The sequence below is a fragment of the Equus asinus genome, chromosome X (genome assembly GCF_041296235.1).
Source record: "Equus asinus isolate D_3611 breed Donkey chromosome X, EquAss-T2T_v2, whole genome shotgun sequence".
Lineage (NCBI taxonomy): Eukaryota > Metazoa > Chordata > Mammalia > Perissodactyla > Equidae > Equus > Equus asinus.
The window spans coordinates 95,238,842-95,255,985 of NC_091820.1; the positions used below are offsets into that span (position 1 = coordinate 95,238,842).

General features: G+C 49.3%; 2 protein-coding genes across 11 annotated transcripts in view; both read left to right on the forward strand.

The window, feature by feature from the left end:
- The first annotated feature begins 398 nt into the window (after positions 1-398).
- The window catches only part of ARMCX1 (armadillo repeat containing X-linked 1), a 37,228-nt gene continuing 20,482 nt past the window's right edge, over positions 399-17,144 (forward strand). The window contains exons 1-6 of one of the 10 annotated variants that reach the window (XM_070502264.1): positions 399-688; positions 1,980-2,057; positions 2,413-2,496; positions 2,786-2,876; positions 13,625-13,811; positions 16,097-16,204. The gene's annotated coding sequence lies outside the window, so the exon portion shown is untranslated. Of the gene's footprint in view, positions 689-950; positions 1,239-1,679; positions 1,761-1,979; positions 2,070-2,412; positions 2,497-2,785; positions 2,877-3,226; positions 3,365-13,624; positions 13,812-16,096; positions 16,205-17,144 lie in introns of those variants that run through there. The other 9 variants (XR_011499654.1, XM_070502265.1, XR_011499649.1 and 6 more) reach the window with 9 other exon arrangements.
- Positions 3,235-11,443, forward strand: ARMCX4 (armadillo repeat containing X-linked 4). The gene has a single exon (XM_070502262.1). The coding sequence runs from the start codon at positions 3,372-3,374 to the stop codon at positions 11,097-11,099; it is 7,728 nt and encodes a 2,575-aa protein (XP_070358363.1). The 5' UTR covers positions 3,235-3,371; the 3' UTR covers positions 11,100-11,443.

The window sequence follows — 17,144 nt, forward strand, 5'->3', positions numbered from 1 at the left end:
AAAAAACACTGTAAACAAATGAGTCTTTTGTTATCTTTACCACATAATTTTTCAGTGTTGAATGAAAATGGCTTGGCTGCATTTCCCAACTACAAAAACATTGAAGGCGATGCTAAAAGAAAAGAAAAAGGAACATAAGAAAGTTAAGCCTCTACATGCACTCTCTACTTTCTTTCCTGACATCCCTTCCCCAGCTCATTTTGACGCAGCAAGGTACCCGATGGTGAGCTTTGGTCTTATAGCCTAAGAAAGAGAGAATTCCTCAAAATAGCAGCAGAAAGCTTGGAGCTAAGACCTGGGGGTGAGTGAGATGCAGACCCTCCCTGGTAACCAGAGAAGGGCAGACCCCAACCACAGGGCGGTGAGGCCACTTGGGGGCCCTCAGATTGGAGAGGACCGAGCTGAGTGACAGGGCGCTGCGCGCTGGGGCCTCGTGCACAGACGGGTGGTGGGGGAAGTCGTGTGTGCGGAGGTGGCGAGGGGGCTCCTGTTGAACTCCCCGCCGGCCGGCCGGCCGGCCGGTGGGGGTGTGGGAAGGAGGGAGAGCTCGGCGGTGACGCGGGGCCCTCACGTGACCGGGAGCTGCAGAGCGACGCAGCCTTCGGAGCAGTCGTCACTCCCGTCTGGGTACCAGCTCCCCGCTGCCCTGCGTACGGCGGGCTGGCATCAGGCCCGGGAAGCGGAGCAGGTAAGCGTCCGGGCGCCCGCCGAGGCCAGCGCGGCAGCGGACGGCCGACCCTGTTAGTGGTCCGGGGGTCGGGGACTAAGAGGGCTCAAGTTCTAGGAGCCTTCGCCCCTGATTCTCCCGAGCCCCCCTCCCCCTGCCTACGTCTGTGCAGGGCTTTGACCGGGCGGATGCTGGGGGGGAGAGTCTCAAGAGGGAAATACAGAGATTGTATCTCTCTCTGACTCTAATCGCTGACCTCACAAGTCTACTCAGCTTCCTGCTCATTTCAGTGGAAGGGACACGCCACAGTGGCGTTTGCGGAGAAAATGGTGGGCCTTGGGGACTGGACGGCGGGGATGGTGGGGGTGGCATGTCGGAATGCGGGGAGGGACGTTTGATAACCTGGTTCCTGAATCCAGAAGGGCGAGTATTGGGATCTGTGTCCTGGGTGATGGTCCAAGCAGTCAGTGCCTTTACTCTCTCCTGTCTGACGGACAGTAGTTCGGTGTGGCACTGTTTGTTGCGAGGCGAGGGAAGAAAGAGAGGAGAAAACTGCACAGGATCTGTGGAGGTTAGTGGGAGCACGGGCCCTGTCTGTGAACTGTTGAAGTTCTATGTGAATTCTCTATGACAGGAACTTAGGCTCGGGATATGGGGCGGGGCTGGCTAGGGGACTTTCCCTAAACTGCGTTTACTTACCGAGCTTCCGATTTTTCACTTAAATTGTGTTGAAGACCAATAAAGACAGCGAACTTTGCTACAGATGCTTTTATTTGCACTTCAGATAATGTTGAGAAAGTACAAATTGTTGTATCAAAGAACATTACTATTTTTTTTGAGATAGCCTTTGCAAGGGAAGGATAGTGATTTTGCAGAAGCAAAAGCCTTCCCCCACACCTTGTCTCATCTGCTGGAGACGCCTATGAATTGGTTTAAGGGGAAGTGGATGGCAGTAGGCTATGAATCTAGAGTATGGGATCTGGGGGCCTCCATCTATCTCGCAGTTTTCCAGTTTTCCAGATTCCTCCCGCCTGTCTGATCATCTTGGTGAAGGAAATAATGGACTTTTGGGAGAAGCTCTAGAATCCTACAGGTGGTTTTAAAACAATTTGCCTCTGTCCCACCCCCCCTTTATTTTTCCTGCCTCCCTTTCCCACCCTGCCCGGTTCAGTGCTGGGGAAGCCCCAGGTTCTGCCTGCCTATGAGTGGGTCTTTAAATCCAGTAAGACAGACACTAGGACCTGTGTCTTAGATGCTGGGATGTCACAAGCACTCAACACTCACCTTCTCCTTTTTCTCTGTTTGTTCCTAGTTCTTCCCATGGGCCTACCGTAGGGCTGTTTACCAGTGGAAGCAAGGGAAAGGGGGAGACTGGCCTGGAACCATGAAGGTTGGTGTGAAGGTGGGCAGTGCCTGGGGACGACAGAAGAGGGTGGGCACAGAAGGTGGCAGAGACTTGAGAGGATCTCAGTGAAGGGTACTTCTGCCTCTCCTATACTCTGCCGGGTTTCCACAGTGTTACCATACTCCCTACCGATTTCAGGGCAGGAAACAGTAGGAATGTTGGGGTAAAGGTAGGCTGAAGTGTGACTGAGAGAAGACTTGGGGGGGACCACAAGATGGGACACATTAGCAAACTGGACATGGGCTCTGGCAAGGCAGCTACTGGGGTCGGGGATCAGGGTGCTTGTCTGTTCTACGAAGGACTCGGTCTCTTAACCTCCTGTTTGTTTACTTGTCCATAGATCTACCTGCAGGTCTGCTGTAGGGCTTGAGATCACTGAAAGCAAAAAAATAAGGAAGAAATTGCCCCTGATCTGTAGAGACGGGTAAGAAGATGAGGACTGCCTGAGTAGGCCTCTGGGGTGTGTTGGTGGAGACCAGCATGCATCCAGTAGGGCCAGTGTCTAGTCTGGAGGATCCTCAGCCTCTCCCTTTCTCAGCCACCTTGCCCGCCATCCCTGTCACTTACCCTACACCCTCACCTTTATTTTGGTACAGGAAGTGGGGTGAACTGAGGGGGATAGAGAGGTAGTTTGCTAATAATATGCCTGTCACATCAAGAACAAAATCTCCACTCCCATCTGTCCCTTCATCTGTCTGTCTGTCTGTCTCTAGGTCCGCAGATCTCATGAGTTTATAGATCTACTTTAGGGTGTGTCACCAATCAAGAGAAGGAAAGAGGAGGGAACTGCATCCATCATTACAGGTTGGTATGAGGGTGGGGGCCTGTGGGAGTGGTGACCAAAGTAGGTCCAGTAAAAATCAAGGTCTGAGGGCTTCTCAGTCTCTCCTATTCATAGTCAGCCCTCTCACTATCCTATCCACTGTTCTTTTGGTGTAAGGAAATGTGTACGGAAGTACCTAGGGGGAAAATTTTGGGGCACTGGGGAAGATGGGGAAGGGATAAAATAAATGGATGGAGAGAGAGTTTGCTAACCATCCTTTTCTTCCACCAAGCGCATCATTTCTACGCTTTCCTGTCCTTCTGTGTATCTATCTGTATGATGCACAGAATTAGAAGAGAAATTTTAGTCCATTTCCTTCCTCCACTTCTAGGTCCACCTCCAGTGGCAGCCGTAGTGGCCTTTGAGTTGCTGAAGACCAACACCCTCACAGGCCTACACCCAGACCTACTACCCTCTTTCCCCAGCCTGATTGAGCCCCCCTGTACCTTGTTCGTGCCTTCAGGAGGGGTGATTACATGGGTCGCATTCAGGAAGTGGGCTGGGTGGCTGCAGGACTGGTGATCTGGGCTGGTACCTGCTACTACATTTACAGATTAACCAAGGGAAGAGCCCAGAGTGTGAGGAGACTTGCCAGAAATGGGTCCAGAGTCAAGATGGAGACTGTGGTTGGTGTGCAGAACCAGACCTTGGCCGTGAGTGAAGCCATGACTGAGACAGAGATTGAGACTAGACCCAAGTCCAAGTCTGGAGCAGAAACTGGAGAAGGAGGTGGGGTTGGAGCTGAAGTAGGGACTAAAGCCACTGCTAAAGCCAGACCCAAAGCCAGATTTCAGGCCGAGGCAATGGCTGGGGTGGAGACAGAGACCCAATCTGAGGCCAAAACAGTAGTCGGAACAGTGGTCATGACAGAGCTAGTGACTCTGACTGAGGCCAAGGCCAAAGCCAAGGAAGTGGCCATGAAAGAGGCAGTAACCCAAACTGACTCTGAGGCTGGGAGAGTAGTCAAGAAGGAGGCAGTGACCCAGACCAAAGCTAAAGCTTGGACATTGGTTGCCAAGGCAGAGACCAAGAAAGAAGCAATGACTCAGACCAAAGCAGAAGCTCGTATATTGGCTGAAAAAGAGACAGAGGTGAACAGAGTAATGGTGACACAGGGTAAGGCCTTGGCAGTGACCAGGGAAGTGGCCAAGATGAGTGCCATAAACAAGACTGAAACTGTGGCTGAGACCAAGGCAAAAGCCCTGGAAGAGACTATGAGTGTGGCCAAGACTCAGTCTGAAGCCAGGCGTGGTACCACAATTGATAATAAGGGAAATCCTAATACCATGTCCAGGGCAGAAGCTGGAGTGGATGTGAGGTCCTGTGCACCGTCTCATACTGTGGCCAAGATTCAGGATGATGACATGCCTGGTGCTGGGGTTGAGGCTAAGGGGAATTGCAAAACTTTGTCTCAGGCAGGGTCTGGGGCAGACATGAGGCCTTCTGCCCAACCTCAGATTGTAGCCAAGGCCCAGGCTGAGGCCGTGTCTGGGGCAAGGGGTGATGCTGGGAGTAATACCAATGCCATGTGTAAGGCAGGGGCTGGGGCAGGTATGAGAGCTTCTACACAACCTCAGACTGTGGCCAAGAAACAGGCTGAGGCAATATCTGGTGTCAAGGTGGATGGCAGGGGAAATACTAGTGTCACATCTAGAGCAATGATTGGAGCTGACATGAGGGCTGCTGCTGAGCTTCAAGCTGTAAGCAGTCCCCAGGCTGAGGCTATACGTGACGCCAAGGTTAAGGGTAGAAGCAATTCCAATGCCATGTGTAAAACAGGGGCCAAGGCAAACGTGAGGGCCAATTCCCAGGCTGAGACCTTGCCTAATGCCAGAGATAAGAGCGGAGGCAATCTCAATGCCATGTATAAAGTGGGGGCTGGGACAGACATTGAGTCCTATGCACAGCCTCAGTCTGTGACCAATGTTCAGGCCGATGCCTTGCCTGATGGCAAAATTAAGGCTAACAGCAATGCCAACACCATGTCTAAGGAAGGGACTGGGACAGACACAAAGACACAGTCTCAGGCTTCCACCAAGAGCCAGACTGAGGCCTTACCTAGTACTAGAGGTAAGACTCGGGGCAAAGCCAAAGGCAAGTGTAAGGCAGGGGTCGGGACAGACACAAAAATCTGTGCACAGCCTCAGGCTGGGGCCAAGACCCAAGCTGATGCTTTGCTTGATTCCAGGGTTGATGGCAGGGGTGATTCTAATGCCATTTCTAGGGCAGGGGCTGAGGCAGAACAGAGGGTCTGTGGTCAGCCCCCAGCTATGGCCGATTCCCAGGGTGAGGCCTTGCCTGGTGCCAAGAATAAGGTCAGGGGGGGTCCCAATGCTGTGTCCAAGGCAGAGACTGGGTCAGATACAATAGGCTCTACGCAGACTCAGACAGGTACAATGGGCTCTGCTCAGCCCCAGGCTGTGGCCAGCTCCCAGGGTGAAGCTTTGCCTGGGACTAAGAACAAGATCAGTGGCGATCCCAGTACTATGTTTAAGGCTGGGGCTGGGTCAGATACAACAGGCTCTGCTCAGCTCCACACTGTGTCTAATTCCCAAAGTGAAGCCTTGCCTGGTGCCAGGAAGAAGGTCCGAGGCAATCTCAATGCTGTGTCCAAGGCAGGGGCTGGAGCAGATAAAGTGGGCTCTGCCCAGCCCCAGGCTGTGGCTAATTTCCAGAGTGAGGCTTTGTCTGGCACTAAGAATAAGGTCAGGGGCAATCCCAAAGCTGTGTCTAAAGCAGGAATTGTGCCAGATACAGTGGGGTCTGCCCAGACTCAAACAGATACAATGAGCTCTGCCCAGCCCCAGGCTGTGGCCAATTCCCAGGGTGAAGCCTTGTCTGGTGTCAAGAATAAGGTCCGGGGTAGTCCCAATGCTGTGTCTAACACAGAGACTGGAGCAGATACAATGGGCTCTGCCCAGCCCCAGACTGTATCTAATTCCCAAGGTGGAGCCTTGCCTGGTGCCAGGAGTAAGGTCCAGGGCAATCCCACTGCTGTGTCCAAAGCAGAAGCTGGAGCAGATACAATAGGCTCTGCCCAGCCCCAAGGTGTGTCTACTTCCCAGGGTGAAGCCTTGTCTGGTGCCAGGAAGAAGGTCCGGGGCAATCCCAATGCTGTGTCTAAGGCAGAGACTGGAGCAGATACAATGGGATCTGCCCAGCCCCAGACTGTGTCTAATTCCCAAGGTGGAGCCTTGCCTGGTGCCAGGAAGAAGGTCCGGGGCAATCCCAATGCAGTGTCAAAGACAGGGCCTGGGCCAGATACAGTGGGCTCTGCCCAGCCCCAGTCTGTGGCCAGGTCCCAGGGGGAAGCCTTGTCTAGTACTAAGAATAAGGTCAGGGGCAATCCTAATGCTGTGTCTAAGGCAGGGGCTGGGCCAGATATAACGGGCTCTGCCCAGGCTCAAACAGACAAAACAGGTTCTGCTCAGCCCCAGGCTGTGGCCAGTTCCCAAGCTGAGGCCTTGCCTGCTGTCAAGAATAAGGTCAAGGGTAATCCCAATGCTGTGTCTAAGGCAGGGGCTGGGCCAGATACAGTGGGCTCTCTCCAGCCCCAGGCTGTGGCTAACTCCCAGGGTGAAGTCTTGTCTGTTACTAAGAATAAGGTCCGGGGCAATCTCAACGCTGTGTCTAAAGCAGAGACTGGGCCAGATACAATGGGCTCTGCCCAGCCCCAGGCTGTGTCTGATTCCCGAGGTGGAACCTTGTCTGGTGCCAGGAAGAAGGTTCAGGGCAATCCTAACGCTGTGTCTAGAGCAGAGGCTGGAGCAGATACAGTGGGCTCTGCCCAGCCCCAGGCTGTGGCCATTTTAAAGGGTGAGGCTTTCCTTGGTACTAAGAAAAAGGTCAGGGGCAATGCCCAGCCTCAAGCAGATAAAACAGTTTCTGCTCAGCCTCAGGCTGTGGCCAGTTCCCAGGATGAGTCTTTGCCTGGTGCCAAGAATAAGGTCAGGGGGAATCTCAGTGCCGTGTTTAAGGCAGAGGCCAGGGCAGATACGACAGGCTTTGCCCAGCCCCAAGCTGTGTCTGATTCCCAAGGTGAAGCCTTGCCTGGTGCCGGGAATAAGGTCCGGGGCAATCCTAATATTGTGTCTAGGGCAGGGGCTGGGCCAGATACAACATGTTCTGCTCAGACTCAGACAGTAGGCACTGCTCATTCCCAAGTTGTGGCCAGTTCTCATGGTGAGGCCTTGCCTAGTGCCAAGAATAGGGTCTGGGGAAATCCCAATGCTGTGTCCAAGGCAGAGGACGGAGCAGATACAATGGGTTCTGCCCAGCACCAGGCTGTGTCTACTTCCCAAGGTGAAGCCTTGTCTGGTGCTAGGAAGAAGGTCAGGGGAAATCCCAATGCTGTGTCTAAGGCAGGGGCTGGGCTGGCTGCAACAGACTCGGCCCCGCCCCAAGCTGTGGCCAATTCCCAGGTTGATGCCTTGCTTGGTGCCAGGAGTAAGGTCAGGGGCAATCTCAATGCTGAGTTTAAGGTAGAGGCTGGGGTAGCTATGATGGACTCTGGCCAGCCTCAGTCCATGGCCCATTCCCAGAGTAAGACCTTGCCTGGGACAGCAGACAAGGCTATACCTAAGTCTGAGGCAGAAGCCACAGGAGAAGATGAAACCTATGCAAAGCCCAAGGCTAAGGCCATGTCCACGTCTGAAAGTGAGGGTGGGACAGACACTCAGGCCTGCAGAAAGACTCAGCCTAGGGTCCATGACTATTACTGGAGTGGGATTGGTATTGAGGATTGGATTGCTTCTGAGCGATGGATCAAATTTAGGTTTCAGGCCAGGGATGGATACTGGGAGAATAGCATGTCCTGGGCTGATGATGAGAATGAAGCCAGTATTGAGTCCTGGGGTGGGGCTTGTGATGAGGTCAGCATTAAGTCCTGGCCTGGGGCTAGGGCTGAGAGTGAGGTTAGTATTGGATTCTGGGCTGGAGCTGGGGACCAGGCCAGTGGGGGTATCTGGGCTGGGAATAAGGCAAGTGAAGAGTCCTGGGCTGGGGGCAAGCCCAGTGGGGGTTCTTGGGCAGAGGTTGGGGGCAAGGCCATTGGAGGGTCCTGGACTGGGGCTGAGAACCAGGCCAGTGGGGGGTCTTGGGCTGCTACTGGGAACCAGGCTATTGGGGAGCCCTGGGCTGGAGGTCAGGCCAGTGAGGGTTCCTGGCCTGGGGGCCAGGCCAGTGGAGTAACCTGGGCTGGGGAAGAGGCCATTGGAGGGTCCTGGACTGAAACTGAGAACCAGGTCAATGGAGCGTCCTGGACTGGGGCTGAGGAACAGGTCAGTGGAAGGTCCCAGGATGGGGCTGGAATTCAGGCTAATGGAGGATCCTGGGCTGAACTTAGGGCTGGGAATGTGGCTAATATTGGATACTGGGCTGGAGTTGTGGACCAGGCTAGTGGAGGGACCTGGATTGGGACTGGTGATCTGTCTGGAGGGGGATCCAAGCCTAGATTTGAGGATCAGGCCAGTGAAAATGTGTCCTGGGCTGGGGCTGGTGGGCAGGCCAGTGGAGGGTCTAGGCTGGGGCCTGAGAACCAGTCCAGTGCTGTGTCCTGGGCTGGCACTGGAAACCAGGCCAATGAAGGATTCTTGGTTGGAGCAATGGACCATGCCAGTGGGGGCTCGTGGGCTGGGACTGGTGATCAGTCTGCTGGTGGGTCCAAGCCCAGATTTGAGGATCAGATTACTGAAGAAGGGTCTTTGGCTGGGGCTGGTGGCCAGGCTGGTAGAGTGTTCAGGTCAGGGCCTGAAGATCAGTCCACAGGAAGGTCTTGGTCTGACTCTGAGGACCAAGCCAGTGGAGGGTTCTTGGTTGGGGCTATGGACCAGGCCAATGGAGGGTCCTGGACTGGACCTGGGGATCAGGCTGGTGGTGGGGCAAAGCCTAGATTTGAGGATCAGGCCAGTGGAAGAAGGGCTTGGGCTGACAGTAGGGACCAGGCTGGTGGAGGGTCTAGGCTGGGGCCCAGGGACCAGTCCACTGGAGATTCCTGGGCTAGTACTAAAGACCAGGCCAGTGGAGGGTCCAGGCTGGGGCCTGAGGATCAGTCCAGTGGATGGTTCTGTGCTTGCAGTGGGAGTCAGGCCAATGCAAGAGGGTCCTGGGGTGGGGCTGGTGGCCAGGCCATTGGAGGGTCTAGTCTGGGGCCCTTGAACCAGTCCAGTGGTGGGTCCTGGGCTGACACTGGGAGTCAGGTCAGTGGAGGGTCTTGGGCTGGGGCTGGGGAGCAGACTGGTAGCTGTCTCAAACCTGGCTTTGAAGATCAGGCCAGTGGAGGAGGGTTCTGGTCTGGTGCTGAAAATCAGGCTGTTGGAGGGTCTAGTTCAGGGCTGACAGATCTGTCCAGTGGTGGGTCCTGGGCTGGCACTGGGAGTCAGGCCAGTGGAAGGTCCTGGGTTGGGGCTAGGGATCAGGCTGTTAGCTGTTCCAAAACTGGATTTGAGAGTCAGGCTGGTGGAGGAGGCTCCCAGGCTGGCACTGGGGATCAGACTGGTGGAAAGTCCTGGGCTGGGTCTAGGCTGAGGCCTGAGGACCAGGCAAGTGGAGGATCCTGGGCTAGGGCTGGGGACCAGGCCAGTGGAAGGTCCCAGATCAGTGCTTGTACAGAGGCCAATGAAGGATCCTGGTTTGGGGCTGAGGGTGAGGCTAGTACAGGGTCCTGGTTCTGGAGAGGGGAAGAGGTTGGTATTGTATCCAGGCCTGGAGTTAAAAATGAGGCCAGTGTTGAATCCACATCAGGGGCTGGGGAGGAGGCCATCATTAGTTGCAGATTTGGGGCTAAGGACAAGACCAATATTGGGTCCTGGATCAGATCTGAAGAGATGGCCTGTATGGATTCCTGTGTGGGGCCTGAGGCTGGGCCTGTGGCTGGGGCTGAGGCCAGGAAAGAGTCTTGGCTCTGGGATGGAAATGCAACCACTACAGGTTCTAGGCTTGGGGCTGGGGAAAGGGCTGGCATGGGGTCCTGGACTTTGGCTGAGGATGTAGATGAGGATGAGCTAAGTAGAGCATCCAGCCCTGATATTGAGGAGATCAGTTTAAGGTCTTTGTTTTGGGCTGAAAGTGAGAACAGTAATGAGTCCAGATCCAAGAGTGAGAAAGATATCAATTTTGAGCGTAAGGCTGGCATCAAGGATAAGCTTGAGGCTGCTGGTGGAGTTGATGAAAGGTCCTGGTTCCGGGATGGTAATGAAAACAGAAGTGAGGACAAATCTACACCTAACACTAAAGCCAAAAAGTCAGCTGAGTCAAGAGGCACATATCCATCCATGGTCCCAGGGGCAGGAATGGGGTCATGGGCAGGAGCCATGATCTGGACGGAAATGAAATTTCCATACCAAAATGAGTCCTGCTTCCCACCTGAAGATGAGCTCAGAAAGCAGATCAGGTCTGGGGAGAAAACTCAGCCCTGGGCCTGCCGCTGTAAACGCGAAGCTAACATGGATCCAAGAGAGCTTGAAAAACTCATTTGCATGATTGAGATGACTGAAGACCCTTCTATTCATGAAATAGCCAATAATGCTCTCTATAACAGTCCTGATTATCCATTTTCCCATGAAGTCATTCGTAATGCAGGCAAAATCTCAATTATTGAAAGCTTGCTCAATAATCCCTACCCCAGTGTTAGGCACAAGGCTTTAAATGCACTGAATAACATCTCAGTGGCTGCTGAAAATCATAGGAAGGTTAAAACATACTTAAATCAAGTATGTGAAGACACCGTCACTTATCCCTTGAATTCAAATGTGCAGCTGGCAGGACTAAGATTGATAAAGCACCTGACTATTATCAGTGAGTATCAGCATATGGTTACAAATTATATTTCAGAATTTCTTCGTTTGTTGACTGTGGGAAGTGGAGAAACTAAAGACCATATTTTGGGAATGCTTTTGAATTTCTCTAAAAATCCATCTATGACAAAAGATTTGCTAATTGCTAATGCACCAACATCACTGATTAATATCTTTAGCAAGAAAGAGACAAAAGAGAATATTCTTAATGCTCTTTCTCTATTTGAAAATATAAATTACCATTTTAAAAGAAGAGCAAAAGTATTTACCCAGGACAAGTTCAGCAAAAATTCCCTTTATTTTGTATTCCAAAGGCCTAAAGCATGTGCCAAGAAACTTCGAGTCTTAGCGGCAGAATACAATGACCCTGAGGTGAAAGAAAGAGTTGAGCTATTATTAAGTAAACTCTGATTAGTTTTGTATTTCCAAAAAAATTGAGTAATATTTTGGTTTTGCAGCCTGGAAGTAATGCACATTGTAAATTGCATTATAACTTCAAAACTCATGTTACTTATGATGGTCTATAGTTGGACCATTTTATGAACACCAAATGAATTCAAACTTGTACTGAAAATACATGTGTTGATTTTTACTTTGTCTGGATTGAGATATTTTTAGTATGCTTCATGAGCAGGAACTGAACTGATTCTTCATAAGTAAGGTAATCTTTGGTCCTTTGTGTGGACTTATGTTTATACATTTGAGACTTTATTTTTATGCCATCAATAAAGTTGTGTGTTTTAAGCATAAAAAAAGAGACATGTCTTTGTCCTTGAGTTGATGATGTATTTGAAAAGACAAGATGTATGGAAACAAGAAGATATCAACAAAACCAGGAGCCTCTGATCACGGCCAGCTGCTTCCTATTAGTGCTTAGGGGCAGCAGAAACTTCCGTGGGCAACAGGGCTCAGGGAAAGTTTTACAGAGGCGGGGACATTTAAGCAAGCTGGGCTTGAAGGACTGGGGAATAACAGGCAAAAGGGCATTGGAGGAGGGAGGAGTGGTGGGAAGAAAGGCATGGAGGTGGGAATCCTGCTCCAGAGAGGAGGCTGGCCTGCCTGGAGCACAAAGTGTGGGGAGGGGAGTGGTGGGAAATACAGTCTGGCAGTTGGAGTGAGTCCCATTCGTGGAGGACCCCTGATTGCTAAACCGAGGTGTCTGCATATTATTCTCCAGCCCTGGGAGACCCCAAAGGCTTTCGTGACCAGAGAAATGACAGGATGAAAGGAAAACGATGTGGTTGATTTGTGTGCAGGATGGGTCGGAGTTGGGGTGGGGACAGGAGTGACCACTGGAGAGTGGAACACCAGTTAGGAAGTTACCAGATGATAAAGGCATGAAATTTGAGTGCTGGCCATGGGAGTGGTAAGGGGAGGGAGGAGGTGAGAGGCCCTTTGAAGGAAGAAGTGCTGAAACCTATTCTGGGGGCATACAGTGAGGGACAATTTTCTTTTGGGGTCCTGGGGGCATTTGATAGGAAAACATCCTCTTTCTTGGCCAACTCTGGTGTCCACGTAAGTGAATACGTTAGTTACTATTTTGAAATAATAAAATATACTAGAAGAATGAATAATTTTTAGTGCTTCTATCAGATTACTTTCATAAGGTTGGTTGGGGCAGGACTTTTACGGAACCATCAGGAGGGCTGTTGGTAACCTTACTGGAGAAGATCCATGTCTCTCCCAGAGGGCGGTGAGGGTGTGGGGGGAGGGGCACTCTCAAACTGCTGGTGGGAGCCTACACTAGGACGAGGTCCACTTCGACACACGTTTCAAAAGCCTTCAAGATGTGCATGCTGTTCGACTCAGTAATTCCACTTGTAGGAACTGATCCTTAGGAAATAATCAAATAATTGGCTTATACAAGGCTGTGCATCTTTTCACTGTTTTGAAGACTGAAAAATCGTGAATGACGTAAGTGTCTCAGAATAGGCACTTGGCTAAGCAAAGTAAGGTATGTCTGCACATCGACACATATGTAAAAATGTTTATGGGTATCTACACCTATTTACTTGGAAAAAATTCTGCATATAATCTTTTTTTAAAGATCTTACTTTTCCTTTTTCTCCCCAAAGCGCCCCAGTACATACTTGTATATTTTAGTTGTGGGTCTTTCTAGTTGTGGCATGTGGGATGCCGCCTCAGCATGGCTTGATGAGCGGTGCCAGGTCCGCACCCAGGATCTGAACCCGCGAAACCCTGGGCTTCCGAAGCGGAGCGTGTGAACTTAACCACTTGGCCATGGGGCCGGCCCTGCATATAATTTTAAGTGAGGAAAATAGGCTGCCAAAGCACATGCTATACTTTTTGTGAGGAAAAAGTATATATTTAAATTATTTCTATGTATACACTTTGGTGTATACACTGAGAATGTTAATAGTTTCCTATGGGTGTTAGATTAATAGGTGATTTTATCTATGTTTTACTTATCTCTATTTTCTGGTTTTTATATAATAAACCAGGATTTTCTTTTGCATAATTTACCAAAAGGAAATGGATGGATTCAGGCTAAGCAGGCCTGTCAATAGCATTTCAGGGGACTAGAGAAAAAGTGTAAATGGAGGCTCACATATTTATGTGTAAATATTTGGAAAGTATAAATGAAAATGCTAAATAAAGCTGTAAATGTTTGAAAATTTAAATCTTATTAACTATTTTAAAAGTAAAGCTGTTCTCAATTCTAGCATTCAATGGCCACCAACTTTCCAGTGGAAAAAATGTCAAACTTGTGATGGATTCTGCAATCTGCTGCCATAGTCTCCCTTCAGGAATAAAGATATTATTATTTCAGTTGCTAAGAGAGCTCCCCCAAGGTCATACCCCCTTCTTGGGGTACTTCCCATCCAATGACTGATCGACATGGCTTTCTTGCCCCAAATGGGAGAGCTTAACTTTTCCCTCTGTCCAATCCTTCTTCGTTCTTTTCCCTTCCACAGGTGTTGATCCCAAGATCATTCCCTAATCAAAGCCCTTCATGCTGAACTCTGTCTCTGAGTCTGCTCTCCAGGAAGCCAACCTACAACAGTTGGTACGAGAAGTGGTTCAGGAGAGCATACACTGTGATGACATTTTGGAGATGGATCACCTGCTGCCCAGCTGGCAATGAGGACCCCATCATTGGTGGTAGGTGGAGTAGACAGGCAGCTAGAACAGGTGGCAGAGGAATTGTTAGGGCTTTCACTGTTGGTGAACTGGGATGGCACTGGTGGAAGGGAATGCATTCACTGGTACCCGGTAGCAGCTTTGAGAAATATATGGGAGATATTAAATATAAAGAAGCCTGGAAAATTGGGTGGCTATGGCTGAGCTTGATTGATCTTCAGAAAAAAAATAATGAAAAACTGAATTATATTAATCAACAATTAATTAAAAGCTATGTGTGAAAGCCAGAGGGCTTTATTCATAGCATATAAAGAGGTCCTCATCTTTTCCAGGTAGAGGATAGAAAAATATGAAGATCAGGCTGAAGACTTATTGAAAGTAGGCTTCAATAAATGTTAAAATCCCAACCAAGTCAAATCTGCTATGCCAAGATGAGGGTCCTAGTTAGGAAGGAATGGGGATCCTGACACATGGTATGGGAACATCTGAATTGATGTCCCTAAAAATCTTGTATCCTGAGATTTCCCTGAACCCCTTGAGCATTCAGAAGTGTCTCACTCCTTCTTATTAAGGGCTAGAGCTTCATTTTGCTTGAACACGCAGAGGTCTTTCCCTTGTAAGATGATGTATGTTTCCTTCAGAATCTGCCTCCACCTCCCCTCCTGGCCACTGGGCCTTTATCTAGGGTTAAGTCACAGTGTAACCTCACTGGGGATGTACTGGGCCTAATAAGGAAGGAAAGGGATTACCCCAAGAAGGAGTCGCAGGTCCTAGCCAGCACGTACTAGCAGGTGCTGAGGGAGTAAGCATGGGGCTGAGTTCTGAGGGCCTTCATCCAGGGAGCTGGATTATAGAATTGGATAAGAGAGAATTAATTGATGTGAGAGTTCTCTCCCAAGATACAGGATTTAACACCCTGGGAAACCACAGGAGATCATATGAACTTACTACTACACCATTTGCCAAAGGTGTAAGGAATGCACTGGTGAGAGGGGCGCCAGCCTCACTAAGAATTTCAGTGGTGGCTTGCTCTTCAGGCCAGGGCTCAGAGTAGGAGAGGATGTTACAGGACGAGGATCACTGATAGAAATGGTGGTGGCCCTGAAACAATAGAGGCAGGATGACTGCATTCAACTGTCAGAAGTCAGGTGGATGCAAATACCATAATGCACTGCAGGCTCAGAGTGGCAGGCGGGGAGGCCTGACCTGCAGAGAGCTGTGGAGATGATTAATAGAATACAGTGCCCCTGGTGAATAGATGGTTAAGAGGTAGCTGAGAGAATACAGGTGGTTAATATAACACAGCGCCTTGGGGAAAATAGGCAGCCAACAACCTGTACAGTCAAAGTAAATCAAAGATGATCAGGAGTCTGAGGGAAGTTGCCTCAATAAAAAGTCAAAATCCCCCACCCAGCTTCTGGTCCTAAGTCAGTTTTTGATCTAGAATGCACTGTTTGAAGGAGAGGCTGGGTGTTCGGGAAGAAGGACCCTACAACACATACATAGTAATGATCCTCCTCTTTTTCCATTTACTCAGGTGACTGTGCACTGGAGAAAGAGGAATATCCAGACATTTTGAGGACTGATGGCTACTGGTTCCGAGTTGATATTGATACCTGGAGACCTAAAGTGTCATTACAGTCCTCTTATTACAATAGGGGCAGATGGGAGCCTGGTATTAAATGGGCTCCTGGCCTAGTTCACTGTGGTTCTGTGGGTCCACAGACTCACCTGTCAGTTATTTTCCCGGTCTAGGAATGTATAATTGGAATAGATATTTTGATAGTTGGTGCAAGCCCCACACTGGTTCCTTGGCCTGTGGGGTCAGAGCTATTTATAGATGAGAAGACCTTCTACAAGCTTTTGAAACTGCCTTCCATCTCCTCGGCCAAGATAGCACATGAAAACATACAGCATCCCAGGGAGGATGGCAGAAGTTAGTGCCACCTTTAAAGACCTAAAGAATGCTGGAGTGTGGTCACAATCATATCTTCATTTAATGCACCAGTTTGGGCCCCTGCAAAACGTGGGCAGAGCCTGGTAGATGACAGTAGACTAGTGCCAACCCAACCAAGTAGTGACACAAGTGCAGCTGCCACGTCAGATACACTATCTTTGCTAGAGCAGAATGACATGGCCTTAGGTACCTAGTAATCAGCTATTGATTTGGAAAATGTGTTTTTTTTCTACCTCTATAAGAATGGAACATCAGAAAAAGTTCACATTCACATAGAATTGGCAACAGTATACATTTATAGTTTTTCCTCAAGGCCCTACTAACTCTCCTGTCCTCTGTCATAATATAGTCTGAAGAGATCTGGACCATCTGAATATAATACTAGTTCACCATGTTGATGACATCGTGCTAATTGGACCAAAAGGAGTAAGAAGTGGCTAGCAGATTGGAGGCCTTGGTAAGACACACGTACACCAGAAGATGGGAGATAAACCCTACAAAGATCCAGGGGCTGGCTACATGAAGTGTAGTTTTTATGGGTTGAATGGTTTGGGGCATGCCAGGAGATTCCCTCCAAAGTAAAGGACAAATTATTGCATTTTTCACCTTCCCTACAAAGATTGAATTCCAACGTGTGGTAGGCTTCATCAGGTTCTGGAAGCAGAACATTTCATACCTGTTGAAACAAATTATTGTTTCAACCCATGTACTGCGTGACACAAAAAGCTGCCAGCTTTGAGTGGGGCTTAGAGCAAGAGAAGGCCCGAGAACAGATCCTGGCTGCAGTTTCAAGCAGTCTGCCACTTGGCCCATACATTAGATAGACCCTAAGGTATTAGAAGTATCTGTGTTGGCAAAAGATGCCATATTGAGTTTTTGGTAAGCCCTAATGGGAAAGTCACAACTTTAGTCCAGAACTTCGGTTCTGGAGCAAAGCCACACCACATGCAGTAGAGAATTATATACCTTTTTTTTTTTAAATATACTTATTTTTATTTACTGATTAATTAATCCTGTGACACATAGCAAATAGGGTAACATTTATTCAAGCCTCATTACTCAATGCAAATTATGGCCAGATCAGTTAAATCTGGATGCTTCTGAACTGTGGAACGAAGTCTAATCTTACTCTTTCAACTATGAACAAGAACCCATTAAGGGTAATTGAGAACTCAGTTATCCACATGATTTACATATGATAGACCTAAACTAAGTAGCAGTTTGATTAGATTTTATTCATGGAATACTGGACTGGCTGCACCTTCAATTCTATTTCCTTATTCATCCTTCTTTCGGGCATTTAATTTTCTTTGATTTCTTTTTTTTTTATTAATGTTATGATAGATTACAACCTTGTGAGATTTCAGTTGTACATTTTTGTTAGTCATGTTGTGGGT

Bases quoted from the DNA above. Each gene is read 5' to 3' on its own strand.
- ARMCX4 (XM_070502262.1), top strand. From the start codon at position 3,372: ATGGGTCGCATTCAGGAAGTGGGCTGGGTGGCTGCAGGACTGGTGATC.